The 17,552-nt window shown below is 39.2% G+C and overlaps 1 protein-coding gene across 2 annotated transcripts in view; it reads left to right on the top strand.

Moving 5' to 3' along the window:
- SPTLC1 (serine palmitoyltransferase long chain base subunit 1) overlaps positions 1 to 7,855 on the top strand; it is a 42,788-nt gene extending 34,933 nt beyond the window's left edge. The window contains exons 13-15 of one of the 2 annotated variants that reach the window (XM_075211145.1): positions 1,975 to 2,092; positions 2,784 to 2,857; positions 7,448 to 7,855. In XM_075211145.1, coding sequence (XP_075067246.1) covers positions 1,975 to 2,092; positions 2,784 to 2,857; positions 7,448 to 7,541 — 286 coding nt within the window. In that variant the 3' untranslated portion in view covers positions 7,542 to 7,855. Of the gene's footprint in view, positions 1 to 40; positions 1,955 to 1,974; positions 2,093 to 2,783; positions 2,858 to 7,447 lie in introns of those variants that run through there. The other variant, XM_075211146.1, reaches the window with a different exon arrangement.
- The last annotated feature ends 9,697 nt before the right edge of the window (positions 7,856 to 17,552 follow it).

The following is a 17,552-nucleotide window of genomic DNA, read 5'->3' as shown; positions in this document are numbered from 1 at the left end:
TGATTGTGGAAGAGCCTTCAATACATGTAGCTTATTGCAGGGAGAGGAGGAGACTCCCACCAAATGGGGTACATGGAGAGAGGTGTGACTAATTAGTAGGGGCTGCACAATCTCCTTCAAATACTGACCAACAATGTATGGTGCCTAAATGCTGCAAAAAAGATGAGTACTTAACTTTTGCCCATATTTTGGTGATTTAACTTGTATATTTTTATAATGTGCAGATCTATGGTTGTTATGCGTGGTACGGGTATTCTCTTAGTTTACTCTAGGCATAATAAGGACTTCTCTTGATTAGCTACGTAAGTAAGAAACAGATTCCTGACCGATACTCTGATATAAAACATCATGCACAGCCAGCCAGCTCTCAGCCTTTTGTTTCTTTGTAGGTGACCTTTTCACTTTCTCATCTTGTGTGCAATATGACTAAGAGCAGTAAGATCTGTGCGTAAAACACTTAGCCTGCACGTATTACTGTCACATATTCTTTTGAGAACTGATAGATCATTTGTGTAAATGGTGTTCTCCGCATGAAACAGTTTTGTGTCGAGCCCTTGGGCAGTTGTTAGTTTCACAAGAGCTGTGGCAGATGTCTTCAATCCCCTGTGCCCTCCAAAGACACCCAGCAGTTCTCTCTAGCTGTCAGTAATTTTTTTCTCTGGAACTTCTTCATGTGACAGTGAATTGTTTTTGAATAGTAGGGAAACTTTATACTGCTTGTAACACTAATGGACCGCAGGTATTATACTTATTTGAGCCTGCAAGAAAGCTACAACCTGATTACTTTGCAACTGATGTCACTGTTCAGTTATGATCACATCTCCTCGTCTTGTGCAATAATATCCCATAATAGTCACATTATTCACTCAAATAGATACTCGGAGGAATATAGAAAATAAGGTACATTAATTGCGTGAATAGACTTAACAAAATCTGTTTTTGACAATTTTGAAGTACAAAATTATTGTGTAACAGAATATATTAAAACTTATTGAAGTTATATTTTGTCGCATAAAACAGAAAATATTAATCCATATATAACTTGGGTTCATTTTGAGTATGTCTGAGTAGTATTTCTCCCCTCTTTGGCCATAGCTATATTTTTTTTACTTCGTATATGTGAGAAATGTATTTTGGATACTCTAAATCTAAATTACCCCAAATGGGGTAAAAAATAAAATTCCTGGGGGTAATGCTGCCTATTCACATGCTGTCAGTTGGATTGTAGACCCCTTTAAATGTGAAATTGCTGTTGTACCAGAAGAGCCTCAAGGGTTGGCAGAGGCACTTCTTGAGCTTCGATGCAATAATGAAGCACATTTTGCATTTGAAAACAAAGCAGATCTGTCATATATTTGGATGTCTACAGCTGCAAAGGCATTCAAAATTGCACATGAGGAGGCAGTCTAGAAGTTGCTGCCTTTTGCAACAACCTACCTTTGCGAACAAGGATTTTCCACTCTAACGAACATAAAAACAAAGCAGAAAAATCGACTGGACGCTGAAGACTGTATCCAAATTGCTCTGACATCAAAATGCCCCAATATTGATGCTCTCGTATCAAAAATGAAGCAACATCATTTCTCCAAAACCTGACGTTTTGAAGTTGAAGCTTTCGAAGAAATTTTGAATAGATTAAATAAAATTTTGAATTCCAATAATTCATAATATATGATTTCCTTCCTTTCAAATCAAGGGGGTAACGTCTGCGTATCTAAAAATATTTGGGGGTAAAAGGTAAAAAAGTTCCCTGACCCCTGCTCTAAATAAATTGGCAACTTAAATAAGAATCCAAAAAAACACTCTTATGTTTATATCAATGTAACAACATGTTACAGTTCAGCACAAAAACACTATCACTGTAACACCAAAATATAATCTTGATTTCTTTCATTTAGATGAAGATATTTTAGATATTTCTAATAGTAGATCTTTCTTTTAGTAATTCTGGAATCCTGCGTTTATTTTATGTAGTGTTCAAGGTTTAAAAGTTGTTGGCGAGAGCTTCTCCCCCGCTTTGCATCTGCAGTTAGACCAAAGCACCGGATGCCGGGAAAGAGATATGAGACTACTACAAGATATCGTAGATCATGTAAGTGCTGTAAATGACCATTGATTTATTCCTTGAGTGATTTTAAACTCCTGCATACCTGTAAACACAAAGTATTATAATAAATGACAGTAATTATTTCCAGATCCAGCAAACCTCTCCTTGACCCTTTCAACCAATCCCTCGGGGACTTGTGTTGTGATTTTATGCAGTAATAAGCACACCATACAATGATGAAATGTGATCTTTCTCTCATGACACAAACTGTAGTTCTTATGTCGTGGTGTGTGATTGCTTGGTTAAATCAGGGACAAGAAGTTGAGATTATGTTAAAAAATCTACTCATTGATGTCTGGGTCGTTGATAATCATAAACAAACTGAGATTGGGATCCACTGTGTCTTTAGTGTAGGCCTTAAAGGGAATTTGACCTTGGTGGCAAACTTCATAGAGGCCTCCGGGACCAATAACCATATTGTTACAACTGTATGTAGATTATTCCTTTTTAAGAAATATAGATGTTGTTTTTTTTACCTATCTGTTGTTATCTTGTTTATCATGGTTTAGAAGCCTGATCATGAATGGCTTTAATAAGGCTTGATGATAGATATAACCAGATCTTTGATGGTAGCACAGTAAAACATTTAGTGAGAACAGTAATAGGTTTGGCATGGCAACTATTTAAATGTACAACATATGGTCTTTATATTAAACCTAATTCATTCATGTTTCAGTGTATGAATAGGAAAATTGCATTAACTCAAGCTCGTTATTTGGAAAAAGAGGAGAGAAATCTCCCACCACCAAGGCAAGTTACCCTGCACTATTTTCATTTGCAAAATATTTAACAGTTATGTCTTCATTTTCCTTCCTCATGTTTTAGCTGTATTTGGGAATATGTGAAGTTGGGTATAGCTGGTATCATTAACTTACTCGCAAACATTGTAGAGGTCCCCAGCCATAATGCAAGTATTGCTCGGGAAGTATTGTGCATGAGTAAGCAACCCATTGCTAAGTAACAAAACTAAGCAGTGTATTGCATGTGAATAATGCAAGCTTGTAAACCTTATGAAAGGCTTTACACGTTTGCAGTAATCCTGAAAAGTTTGCAGTGTATATTTCTTCTGCTTTGAAGGACTCTGCTAACTTGGTTATAGAGGGGTTATGCTTTGTTTGAATCTGAAGCGCTCCCCCTTTGTACTCCTCCACCATTGACAAATCTACTTGTGGTGTTCTCATTGAGATCACCACTGGCATCCGGAGCAGGTCCTAGGCGCTGCTGAGGCTCCTCTTCTGTGCCCTGGGACCTGCAAATGCATGCTGTTGCAGCTCCCGGCATTGACTGCCCTTGTCCATTCTTGCACAGATTGGGACGGGGCTGGTAGTGGTCAGCTCTATCTTGGGGGTATGATGCATATGGACTTGGCCAGTAGGGGGGGGTGGGTGCCCCCCTTTGCCCATTAGTTGTCACCTCTTCCTTGGTGGAGGTTGCCAGAACCAGAGTACATTTCTGCCCAATGGTACCAGAGGCTCCACTCCTGATGTAAAAAGGCTAGCTCTTTCTCTTTCAGGACTACTGGGCTAAGCTTATAGAGGGAATTCTCAAACAACTCTAGCCTACCTTGAATTTGGGAAACATTTTACCTACTTACTCTGCATTGAATAATGTATTGCCTACATATTCGCTTTGGATCTATATTTGGTGTATGTGCTGCAGTGATTGTATTGTAAGATTCACTGTCTACTGTTGTTGAAATATCCACTGTCTGCCATTGTCTGTGCTATTCATGTTTTGTATTGCGCTAATGTACTATATCTATATTTATCTTAGTCTAATTCCACTTTCATTCTTGACTGTGTTCTTCAGCTATTCTACCTGCTGTCTACCTGCTATAATGTCAGATAAGGGGACCAGTTCCTCATCTAAGTCTGGGGGGGGAAATCGGTTATGTATTTTACCTGCTTTAAATGTCAGGTAAAGTTGCCAAATGCCCGATTTGCATCTTGCAAGGCTAAGGTTCGCAGTCAGCACCCATTTGTGAGGGGTGCAACCGAGATGTTGGGGTCAGCCTGATTAAGGACACTAGCTCAATTGTGGAATTGACACGGCCTGTGATTCTAAATTGGAATTTTTCTCTCGCTAAGAGGGTGAGATTTCAAGGGACTTAGACTTTGAGGATCAAACCGTTTAGGAGAATGATTCACCTCAGTCAGGACATTAAGGAGTTGGTTTTAGCTGTTTGACAGACCCTTACCCTTCATGATCCAGAGGAGCCAGAGGTTCTGTATGTGTCTTTGTTCAAAAGAATGAAGAGATGTACAATTTCTTTCCCATTTTCTCCACAATTGTCTGAGCTTTTGGGTGAAGCCTAACAAAAACCTGATTGGAAATTCCATGTGTCTTGCAAGTTTCACCTAAACAATCTCTTCTAAGTAGAGGAAACTGGAAAAAAGGAAATTCCACCCAGACGGTATGCTTCCATTGCATTCAAGGGAAGCAGCATTTTAAATTGGGATTGTGATAGCTATTGAAGGATTGCATAGATAGGAAATGTGAGGTTTTTTTTTTTGTTTGTTTTTTTGTCTTGACAGGTGTATCGCTGAGACCCATTTCAGCAGCAGTTTGGGTGAATAATGTGGTAGAGAAGTGGGTTGATCAGGTTGATGATGGCTTACAATGTAATACAACAAGACCAGAATCTTTGATGCTTTCATCACTTGGTCCACAAAGAACAGAGTATTGGTTGACTCTGTCTTCGATGCAGCTCTTATTTTATCAAGAATCTCCAGCTTGGTGGTTGCAGCCAGATACACACTTTGGCTTAGATCCTGAGAAACAGTTGAGTCCAAAAGGACTCTGAAAGCCTTGCCCTTTGATGTGCGCATTCTCTTTGGTCCAGAATTGAACAGGGCTATCTCTCAAGCCACGGTGAATGAGCTCTTTCATCCAAGTATATGCTCCCAAACCTAAGGTCAAGAGATTTCGGTTCTTTCGTTTTGCAAGGAAAATGAGAGGGATCTTCCAAAAGAAGGTTTAATCCTGTAAACCCCCAGCCCCCAAGCCTGCTGAAAAAGCAGGCCACCCAGCAAAGTCTGTAGTGTGAACCAGCGGTTTGGATCTTCTTTGGACTTATGGTTTAGAGACATCATATAAAGTGGCTATATCTTGGACCACTTGGGGCTTGCATGGCTGAGTGATTAGCTATCACAAGTCCAATTTCGTACCAGCGCATCGCATGATATTTCTGGGTCTCCTTTGCAACCCCAGATGTCAGGTTTTTTTTTACCAGAGGAGAAGATCCCTAGTTATTCAGAAATGGGTTAAAGCTCTGTTAACGCTCAAACGGGTATCTCTTCTCCAGTGCATGAAGCCTATGGGGAAAATGCTTTTTTATTTTAAAGTGGTGTAGCTCGCACACTTCCACTCCTTGACTTTCTATCATGAAATTCTGACTGCCCCCTTCCCCCCGGTAGGCAAGCTAACCTCGGGAAATAAAGAAGACCAAGAGAGAAGGTGTTCCAGTAATTCCAGAATGGCACCAGGTTGGCCAATGAGATCATAGTACACTGACATTTTAAGCATTTCCTCAAAGAAAAGATGTGGCATGGCTGTTGACACAATGTCCTTTTAGCGGAGGGTCTTTTAGAGGAGTTCATTCAAACCATGATTAAAAAAAATCAGTATCTGCAAAAAACTATCATAGTGTTTGCAAAACTTACATTTCTTGGTGTAAAGGTGTACACATTTCTTGCTTTAATTTGGAGTATTGTTTGTCCTTCTTGTAGAATGGTCTGGACAGTGGTCTAAGACTAGCTTCTCTTAAAGTCCAGGTTTCGGCCTGGTTTGTCTTCTTTAAAAGGAAACTGGCTTTGTTCTGGAAATTCGGACATTTTTGCAGGGTGTTATACACCTTCAGCCGCCGTATGTACCACTGACCTAAATTTGGTCCAAAGGATCTATCATTACATCAACGGTCTTGAAGATCGATGTCAATAGAACTTGCAGAGGACCAATTAAACTTCTGGTTCTTTATGACGTACAGAAGAGAGGCTGGTCAGCGACAAAACAAACCATTGCCAGGAGGATCCCTGAAAACATCACAACTCTTTCTAGCTGAGCAGATGTATCTGACTGCATTCTAATCCTGTCTTCTACCAGTTCCATGTATTTGTGTCCATAGATATGGAAAGTTTTTCACATAGCTGTGTCTGAGTGTACCCTCCCCTTGGGTCCACTTTAAAACTTCCCAAAGTATGAAGAATGAGAAGATGATTTCTTTACTTTTAGTGGGCACTGCGTTCCCATCCCTTTTCTAAACTGTTTCGAGTTGAGTGTTGTTCTGTTATGACAGTTATAATTGTTTTATTGGTTATTTTAGTTTTGTCCTATGGGGCTTTGTAGGTTAAAAAAAATGATTTGCCATTGGTGGAGGTGTATAAAAGAGGAGGAGCTTCAGATTATATCAGTTTTCACAGATGCATCGTTATCATCAGCTATTTATATAGCACCACTAATTCCGCAGCGCTGTACAGAGAACTCACATCAGTCCCTGCCTCATTGGAGCTTAGTCTAAATTCCCTAACATACACACAGATAGAGAGAGACTATTTTAAATAGCAGTGAGTGTGGAAGAAAACCCACACAAACACGGGGAGAACATACAAACTCCACACAGATAAGGCCATTGTCTGGAATCAAACTCATGACCCCAGTACAGTGAGGCAGGAGTGCTAACCACTAAGGCACCGTGCTGCCCATTGATGTAAACTAAGTACCTATCCAGCATGTACGCAGTGTCCCCAGATGGAATCTGAGAAATTGATTTAACGTAAGCACAGAAAGCCTCATTTATTTATATTATTTTGTGGTTAAACAAAATAAGGCATTGTATAGTTAATGTAATTTTTCTTTCAATTCAAAGTTAGCAAGTCTAGGCTGTTGGGGGTTTAAACTTTAAATTGTATAATCCACTGACCCCTCAACTTCTTTCTCACCCTAGTACTTGGTGTCCTTCCTGTGACCACCATCTTTTATTTTATTTAGCAAGGTCCTGGCTTCATTAACAGCTACTGTAGGGCCGCTCACCTGTTACAGAGAGTAGTTACATAGGAAGGAAGCTGACCAAGTGTGAGCATAGAGCAGTAAGGGGACTGACTGTCACAGGGCCTTTAAATACAACACAGGCTGTTTTTCTCTGCTCTTCTCTGGGCAGACAAAACATAGAAAAATGCATTTTATTCATATAGTGCAACTTGTGTTATTTAAAACTTCTCTAACTTTCTGGTGAATGCTGGTTTATTTACTTGTTTCAGAGGAATAAGAAATACATGTCTTATTGCACTCAAAAATACAATTAGAGATTCTATACTCATCGGTTGATTTTCTTATGTCTTACAGCATTAGAGTGATAGTGACTGTAGAGCAAACAGATGAGGAATTGGACACAGCTGCCTCGGTGATCAAGCAAGCTGCTTCTTTGATACTGAATTAGTTTTTCCTTGAAAATCGTATATTTCTCATTAATTGAAGGTTGTAAACTCTTGTACAGTGGGAGGAATTTATACAGAAGATATTACGTTTCTAATATTCGAACAGCGTTTAATACAGGATTGAAGGAGAAAAGAGGCAGCTGAAATGCCTAAAGAATATAGTTGAAAACCAAATAATGTCATGACTTATTGTCATGTGCCTTTTTTAGTATTGTTACGCTGTGATTTTTCTACTTTTTTTTTTTTTTTTTTTTTTCAATTTTTGGGGTTTATTTTTATCCTGTTTACATGCAAATAAAACTAAGTTATTCCCTCACATGTGCATGAAAATATTTAAGAATCCTTTTTTTTATTGTAAACTGGAGCAAAATACTAAAATGTCATGTTTGTGGATTTTGTTTTCTATATAATACAATAATCTATCTAGTGAAGAGATATATTTTTAGAACTGCAGTAGATATGTTGTATGCATGTATACAGGGACATGCTCTTGAAGATACTTACATGCACACTCTTTTAATGGTGGTTCCTTTCCTTTATTTGAAATATTCTTTAAAAAACGAACAAAAAACACTATTTTTTGTACGAGGCAGGCTACACTGTTTTTATATTTTCTAACTGTGTATACTATTATAGAATAACTGATTTTTATAAATTAATATGCATTTTCCTAGATATCTTAACTTGTATTATCATTTTTTTTTATAATGACCGAGTAACTTACATAGTTTTTGTTTCTAACAATTTGATAACATGACCCTGGAAACACACAGGTTGCCTTCCAGTGAATACAATGTGGTCAACACCTATTGCTGCTCTAACTATATTTACAGGTCAGTTGGAGCCTCCATATCAGTAACCTTCTATAGTATCACTAAAGTACATCAATGTGGAGGTGGGGGATTGCTTTACATTCCTGTTAAATCACATTGACTATTTTATGTGGTGTTTTTTGTTTTGTTTTTTTTTTTTTTATATATATGAAATGTAAATGGGTGTAAATTCACCATTACAGGTTTTAACCTGTTCAGTGCCATATGTGAGGTCTTTAGACTCTGCCATTGCAGATATTTATAGAGGCTTGGTACATCTGCAAACATTATGTTTGGCTTTATACACCTTTTTGTGACAGTTTGAAAAAAGGCCTATTAGCCAACCAAATATATTTTACACATCATGGTAAGGAACCTCACAATTTACTTTTTGACAAATTTCAAGTTTCTCTATGGCTTGAATGCATGATAAAAGTAATGTCAAATTCCATTCAAAAGGGCAACTACTCCTAAAATGCAGGTCACTTTATATGAGCTGCTAGTAAAAATGAATAAGAATATGGGGAGAAGTGTTTTCAAGTTAAGAGCACTAAACATATTTTGAGATAAGCATATAAAGAAAAAAAAATATAGTGTTGCCTACACATTAGAGGTAGCCATTTTGTGGTCCGAAGCCCTATTCATGACTATTGGTGACCTCACTAATGCATGCGGATTGAGCTAGACTACAGAATGGCTGTCCCTGTTGTATTTTTAAGGGGCAAAAAGTTAATTTTGGTGTCTTGTCCTTTTACTACATTAACAAAACAAGGGTATACACAGAAATTAGGGTTTGACAATTTTAGTAATGCAGTTGTCTCGAATTGGGAAAAGCTACATACGTGATTTAGTCGCACCACTGTAATGCAGTCTGTCAAAGTTGCAGCATGCTATGATGTGGTCTGATCATACCATATCCTTCCATGCAATTAATTGTAGCCATAAATGTGACTCATGGCTTTCACACAGAAGAAACAATTGAGAACAAACAACAAGATAACAGAGAGCTAGAAAGAAATTCATGTGGCTAGTTGCATGCTGTCGCACTGTTTTCTGCCATGTGACTAGTTGCATGTGATTTGAATCATGCCTGTAGACAGCTTAAAATCTGTACAATAGGATTTGGCTATCTAACAATATTAATGTCTCTTTACTTTTGTCTTCTTGAAATTTTATTACCTCAATTTGTTACTGTTATAGTAAGCCTGCATTGTACCTATAGTTTTTGGTTTTATAGCCCTTTAAAGATGAGTGTAAAGAAAATACTGTTCCCTGTTTTCAGTTGGTTGCAATGGTCTGTACATTCATTTTTTTTTTTTTTGTTTTTGTACATCTAATGCACATTCCTCCATTTGTAGCCAAAATATGAAAAATTAAAGGATATATTTGTATATTAACTAAATAAACTATAAAGGCAACTGTTAATTATAATTTTAAATCCTTTCCTGGGCCACCTAAGTAAGATTTTTAAATGATTTGTAATTGAAACTGTTTTGTACTGAAATTCCTTTAATATTTTTTATTTAAACGTGCCTTTTTGTTTGTTGCTGCTAAAAAAAATATACTGCTACAATTGGGATAAAACTTTATTTAAATAAAAGTTAAAAAAAATCAATAAATCCTCTATTCTTTCTCTACATACACATCTGATTGTTATCAATTCCACTGTGTCCATATGTGCTATTATCCATGTGCAGAATCCTGGTTACAGTATGCGCACATAGTATTTTAAATATTTAAAGGGAAGTATCAAAAATAAAACTTCCTCTGTTAAGCAGGTTGTTGCTGTGATCTGTCTTTTTAGATCATTGTGAAATGTATATAAGCATTCCACCAATGTGTGTGTGTGTGTGTGTGTGTGTGTGTGCGCTTTTATAGGTCAATTGTAGCCATACTGCATTCCTGAAAACTCATTGCAATGCACATTATAGTAAGTTACATACAGGCATGCTATCATCATCCTCATCTATTTATATAACACCACTAATTCTGCAGCGCTGTACAGAGAACTCACATCTCATCAGCCCCTACCCCATTGGAGCTTACAATCTAGATCCCCTAAAACACACACACACACACGAGAGAGACTAAGGGCAAGTTAATGGCAGCCAATTAACCTACTAGTATGTTTTTGGAGTGTGGGAGGAAACCGGAGCACCCAGAGGAAACCCACGCAAACATAGGGAGAACATGCAAACTCCACACAGATAAGGCCATGGTCGGAAATCGAACTCATGACCCCAGTGCTGTGAGGCAGAAGTGCTAACCACTAAGCCATTGTAGGTTGTTGGACATTACAAAATAAAATGAGAATCTACCCTAATTTAAATTAGCTGATCATGGCCACAAATTAAATCTGGTGAATTGGGAGACTATGCCAGTTAAAGTCCAAATGTCTAGATTTTGGGCTTAGATGGAACAACCCATTTGGAGAAGATCTTAATCATCTAATTTACAAAAACCTAGGAACACTTTGAAGTTGGCCATGTCCTAGTGTGAACTTGTTGAGTCCTTGCCCACTGAATTTAAATGAGGACTAACTCATTTGGTAGATTCACAATAATAATAATAAAGTGACTACATGTATTTATTGTTAATAAACTCCCTTCTTTCAAAACATTTAATTTTGGTGACAATAGGAGGTATTGATTCATGTATGAATTGCTACCAACAAGAATTAATTCTCATGGCAACTACATTACACATTTCATTTTGACGCCGCTACAAATTACTTTAATTGTGCTGAAAATCTCACATAATCAAGTTTCTTCCATAAGCTGTCAAACAATTCTGACAAACCGATTCCTTTGCATCATTAAAAGTGTAAAATGGCAAATAACTTGATAGGTTTATACGTATTGCTTAATCACTAGAAACACTAGCCCAGCATAATAAAGCCTTTCAAACCCCAAATTATGACCAATTGTTTCAGTTCAGTTAATACGATGCATTTACCCTGGTTTCTGCAAGTATGTTAAGCCGGTTTTCATTGGGAGACATCATTATTTGGAAGAAATGCATGAGGTATTTATTAAAAAGGAACAGTTGTTCCAGCTTTGATTTTACACTTTTGAAATCTGATCTGGGCCCAATCACAAAAGGGTGTATTGTCTCTCCTTATGTCACTGCATCTGGACATGATTACTCTGCTTGCAGGGAATTGGCATCTAGTGATCTATGAAGTGTCGGGTCTCCTAATTTACTAACATAACTTCAGAAATCCATATAAATGTTGCTTAAAGCAAGGAATCTATTGGTGGAGTATGAAAGAATGTGTGTGCCCACAAGTCCCAATAAGGACTGAAAGCTATGAGGAATGTTTTGGCATTATAAGTTTACTTTGACAAACACTGTGTGCTTGAATGGTGATATTAATATAAAAAAAAAATATTTTCCAGACTGGTATCTGTAGTGGTATGGTTGTGACATAACATGGTGTATGTTTAGTATTAAAACTAGATACTATCTTGTTTTTTTATTTGCTGTTAGTAGGTTAAGCAGGCAACTATTGCCTGTCACATGAAAACACCTGCAAGCAATCATCACATTCACATGAAACTCCGCCAACCACAGGTAATGGGTCTGAATACATTTTGTGATATATATGTTTTTATAGAGACAATTAGTAGATTTTTGAACATTTATTGTGTATGGATACGGGATGGAACCAATATTCAACCTATAAATTCACTAGGAACTGGAGACACCACTGATACATGAGAGTGCCTAGTGAATTAGTATTGTCATTAGCAGATCGATTAATATGCACCATAATTGTTGGTTCTGCCACAAAATGGCTGCCTCCACAAGTATTAAATTACTATTAAACTTTTCTATTTTAATATTAAAGGAGAGCCACTGCTCAGAGCTCATTTAAATGATCTATGCATGTGGGACTTACCATTGAAATATATATATCTATAGATATAGATAGATTCGTTGCAAACTGACAGTTAACAAATATACAGGAGGAATGCGACATTTCAATAATTTTTATACAGTTATGTAGGTCAGTTCTTTGACTTTTTCTGTCTGTTTCTGACAGTCACTATAATTTTAAAACATTGCCTGTTTTTTTTCTGTTTTAGATCCAGTTTAATCTAAAATGCTGGCACCATGCTTTTAACTGTAGCTCAAAAATAAGAAAAAAATCAAGGGTAGGCAGTGTTGGTGGAATTAAGAAAAAAAAAGACACTGCATCAGTAAATAATCACTGTGACCAGATGTGCTTCCACCCTACAGACCCATCTAGGCTTCCCCCCCCAGATGGGTCTGTAGGGGGGAAGAAGGAATGGAAGGATGTTCTTCCTGCACAGTTTATCTTGGTTTCCTTCTCAACGTCGGTAACTGACTGTTACTGACCATTCCTACTGGTGTTACCTTGCCACCAGACACCTGCCAATCCATGAAATCTTTGGTGGCATTCAGAGCTGAGTACTTCTGGGGTTGCTGGTGTAGCTGCTGTAATCAGTGTCTGACTGAGACACTGGTGAAATCCCTGGTGGGGACCCACTTTCAGAAAGCCATGCCACCTTTGTGCAGGGGGTCGGGTCAAGTGCATGCGCGTGCCAGGAGAGTCAGATGTATGCCTTCCCAGGCTGGTTCTATAATAGACTGCCTGGACAGGCTTGAAAGAAGAAAGAACTCCATTTCCTTGTTCCTTTAGGAGGGAATGGAGCAACATGACCCTCTTCCTGCTACAGCTGCTGGAGATAAGGTAAGTGGTGTGCGTGTGTTTAAAATGCTGTATAGACTGGAGTGTGTGTATGTAAAGAGATAACATGCTGTAGGGACCAGTAGTGGATCCAGAGGTGGTGGGGGAGTGTGATTAGGGCTTGCTGTAGCCGTGCAGCATCCTCCACCTGCCTCTCGTCCTCCAGGCACCTGTACTTAGTGTGTGGCCATAGGCAGCTCACTCTACTAAGAGTAAAGGGGGGGGGAGGGGCAATTGCCCATCAAAGTGAGGAAGCTGTCCCCTAAGGAGATGTATTGATATGCCCCTGGTAGGGATTGGTGTGTGTCCTATGTAAAGTGTTGTGGGGATTGGTGGGTCTCCTCCCGGCTCCAGGCACCCCATCTGCCACACTTTCCTTCTCTGCTGCTGCACTGTTCACTGCTTTTAGTTACCCGGTGCTGCCACAGGCTCTGTAAAAACATTTTTCCTCACTGCTGACTGACATCTCCTGCTACTGTATCTCACCTGCCACCATTCTCCCATACCTAACTCTAGGCTGGTATCTCTGCACTGTTTTCATAGCAATGGAGAAGAGGGATGAGAGACTATAGAAGAATATAAGCGTAGTCTTAGCTCTTGAATGCATATATAGAAGAATGGGACATAAATACATAAAACACATCTAAAAGTAGAACAAGTGAGCTACAGTATCGCAGCTATATCTTTGCTAAAGAAATAAACGGTACACAAAGCTAACTTGCAATAAATCACAATGAGGATTCAGACACTTAGCATATAAGACTGCAACAGATGTATCTCTTTTAGGGAGAAATATCCCAATCGATGAGCAGTTTATAAATAGAAGGTAGTTCAAGTCTCTTCCAAATTGCTTGGGCTAAAGAGAGGGACAATAACTTAGGAGAATGTCCAGAAGGAACAGTGTCCTCAATTCCCCGTTGTGCAATAGACCTGTATATGGAGGTGTGCTCCTTCAGCTGCCCCGGAAGAAAACGTTGCAAACACGGAAGGTTTCTAAATATTAGTTCCTTCTATACTTGCTAGCAGTAGCTGGATTATGACAGGGTCTCTCGGATCCTGCTCAGATAATAGTTCACCACTAACTGACATGTTGCATCCCTTCCAGATGGACTTTCTCAAAGCAATAAACTCATTTATCTGTAGCCATCTTTAAAAAAGGTTAGATTTTATTGAATAGCCAATCATAAGGAAGATATGTAATTAAAGTTAATTATATTGCATCATTGTAAAAAGACATGCTAATCCATTGCCATTAACCCATTATAATACGGGAGGTAAGCAGACAATTATAATTATAATAATGTAGCAGTTACTAAGAATAGCACTAAATAGCATAAATAATATTAAAACATTACATAAATAATGTAGTGATGGTAATAATGAAAAAAAATTGCTTCCAGCTCTGTTTTATTTAAATTTTTATTTTAAATTACTTTCGTGTCAATATACAGGCCGGTCTGTCTGGGGGTGAAAGGGGGTAGCTGTCAGAGCCGTATTGACACTTCAGTGGCTCACATCAGCAGTACACCTCCCTCAGCAGCAGCGGGGATGCAGACTGTGTCTGTGAAATCCTTGCTGTGTATGTGTGAGCATTCCTTTCACTCTGGAAACACTCCCCTTTTCTTCAGGTCAGTCCTCCAGAGGTTGCTTGTTTCCCCCTAGAGGATGCATGCAGCTTGGACATCAGGCCTGGTCGACTCGCCGTCCGGGACCTAAGTCAGTAGACAAGCAGTCGGCGTGTTGGGCATCCTGCTGTGGCGGGAGCACGAATCTGATTTCTTTCTACCACTGATTCCTGGTTTTGAGGAGTCATGGACCGGGGGTAAATGATCGATCCCCTCTGTTATCCTCCCCGGGGATTTCTTTCATGGGGTTTCCCATTTCTCCTCAAAAGATTTTTTTCTCGGAGTAGTTATTCTGGTTCTAGAGTCAAAGGTTTGGGGTTTTATTCCAACCTTTTTTTTTTTTTGTTCTAAAACCTGACTGACCTGGGAGTTCAAAGATTTCAGATTCAGAATTGGACTGAAGGAACAGAGTGCCCAGGTTCATGATCGAGTCTTTGCGGTTGGTGATTCACAGTATGGAACAGGGAGAGTTCATGGTGACCTTAGGTATCCTTGATGTCTATCTGCATGTTCCCATCTGGAAGGGTCATCAGTCCCTCCTCCGGTTTGCAGTTCATCGACATTATGGCATCTCGGTTGAGCCTCAAAGTTCACCTCTTCTGCACCGGGGCGAGAGATCCTTTGGCAGTTCTCCCTAATTTACTTATTCCCATTGGTAGCCTTGCTTCCGAGGGTAAAAAAGATTGAAGAGAGAGAATGTATCAGTCATCCTGGTGGCCCCAGAGGGCTTGGTACACTGACGTTCTCTCCATGTCGAGGTGGCAGTCATGGCGTCTGCCGTTATGGCCAGACCTGTTAAGTCAAGGGCCATTTTATCATCACCGTTTGGAACGTCTGGCTTGAAAGATGTGGCTGTTGAAGCCATGATCCTTAGAGTTAGGAGCCTGTCTGAGTGCATGGTGCAGACCAGGCTTCAGGCTCGCAAACCGGGTTCAGCCAAGATGTACATACTGTCTGAAGCACATATATTGCCTGGTGTGAATGGAAGGGGTATTGTTCCTCTTCGTTTTGGTTGTCCAGGTTGCGTATTTGTTCCTCCAGGAACACTGGTTTGTGCCTTAGTTTGCTTAAGGGTCAGATGTCTGTGTTCTCTGTTGTCTTTCAGAAAGTACTGCCTGTGATGCCTGATGTTCAGACTTGGCGCTGGGGGTTTACATTCATGGCCTGCTTTCACTGACTCTAGCACTTTTTGATTTCTCAGAGTTTGTAGTCATGTGATCTCTGGCTTCAATTCCTAGTTCATTTAAACTGTATACTCATGATTTTTGACAAACATTTTCAGTCATGTGATACCTGTCACATGACCAACCCTCTCAGCTATTTGGGAGGGTTTGTCATGTGTCTTACCTGCTCTAGATTTCCCTGCCGTTTGCTGCAGTTTGATATTTACTCTATATTGACCTTGTTTGCCTCTTGTTTGGAACCTGTGCATGTGACCTTGACCTTAGGCTTGTTTATGATTCCACTTTTTCGTCCTTATTTGGTGTCTCCCTCCTGACATTCTCCAGCTAGTCACGTCAGGTAGCAGATAGAGGGATGCAACCTATGGGCTCCTGGCAGCAAAGTCCATACCACCAGGGGTTCGTTAGACTCTGTGCCTTAACACTGCCAATCCTGACTGATGAATAGGAATCCTATTCCCTCAGTTTGAACTGTGACAATACTATGCCCTGCATGCTATAATATGATTGTTTTCCTCAACTTTTTTTTGTAAACTGGTGTATATAAGAACAAGGGCCTGCACACCAACACTGGACTGTGGAGCAGGGGACACATGTTCTGTGGAGTGACAAATCACGCTTCTCTGTTTGGCAGTCACATGGGCGAGTCTGGATTTGGCGGATGCTGGGATAACGTCACCTGCCTGACTGCATTATGCCAACTGTGAAGTTGGGTGGAGGAAAGATAATGGTAGGGGCCTGTTTTTCAGGGTTTGGGCTAGACCCCTTATCGCTAGAGGGGGGCAATTTTAATTCTTCAGCATACCAACCAATTTCGAACAATGCTATGCTTCCAACTTTGTTTAAACAGTTTGGGGAAGGACCTTTTCTATTCCGACTGTGCCCTAGTGCACAAAGAAAGGACTATGAAGACATGGTTTGATGTGGAAGAACTTCACTGTCCCGCACAGAACCCTGACCTCAACCCCATTGAACACCTTTGGGATGAACTGGAGCCAGGCCATCTCATCCAACATAAGTGCCTGACCTCTTAAATGCTTTACAGAATGAATGGGCACAAATTCCCAGAGAAACACTCAAGCAACTTGTGGAAAGCCTTCCAAGAAGAGTGGAAGCTGTTATCGCTGCAAAAGGGGGACTAACTCCATAATAAAGTATATTTATTTGAATACAATGTCATTAAAGTCCATGTTGCTGTAATGGTCAAGCATCCGAATACCATTGTCCATATAGTGTACCTTAGTGATGAACTTTTGAAATACTCAAATACAGTAAAACCTTTTATTTACTTCTTCTAATTGTGTGTCTTTTAAAGATGTTTTTTTGTACATTGAAACTCTCCAACTGATCACAATGTTGCTGCAAGAAGTGTTTCTTCTTAAATTATCTAAAAGTAATTTTAAAACGTTTGTGGAACTTGTGCAGAAGGAAATAGAGCTTAATAAATTGCATATTAAACTAAGGTTGGAGAAGGCATGGCTCTTCTTTGGATGGATTAATTCCTAACCCTGGAAACCTACAGAATGAGACTTAAATGTGTTGAAAGCCTTAATGCAGTATATAAGGATATATGCTATTTTTTAAAAATAAATAAATCTTGATTTAAATAATTATAAAGATGTGGAGGAGAATGCTGCCAATAGAATAGGGATGGTTGTTTAAGCAAGTGCTTGATGAAGAA

Source organism: Mixophyes fleayi, chromosome 1, assembly GCF_038048845.1.
Source record: "Mixophyes fleayi isolate aMixFle1 chromosome 1, aMixFle1.hap1, whole genome shotgun sequence".
Taxonomy (NCBI): domain Eukaryota; kingdom Metazoa; phylum Chordata; class Amphibia; order Anura; family Limnodynastidae; genus Mixophyes; species Mixophyes fleayi.
This window is presented reverse-complemented; position numbering and strand designations above follow the sequence as displayed.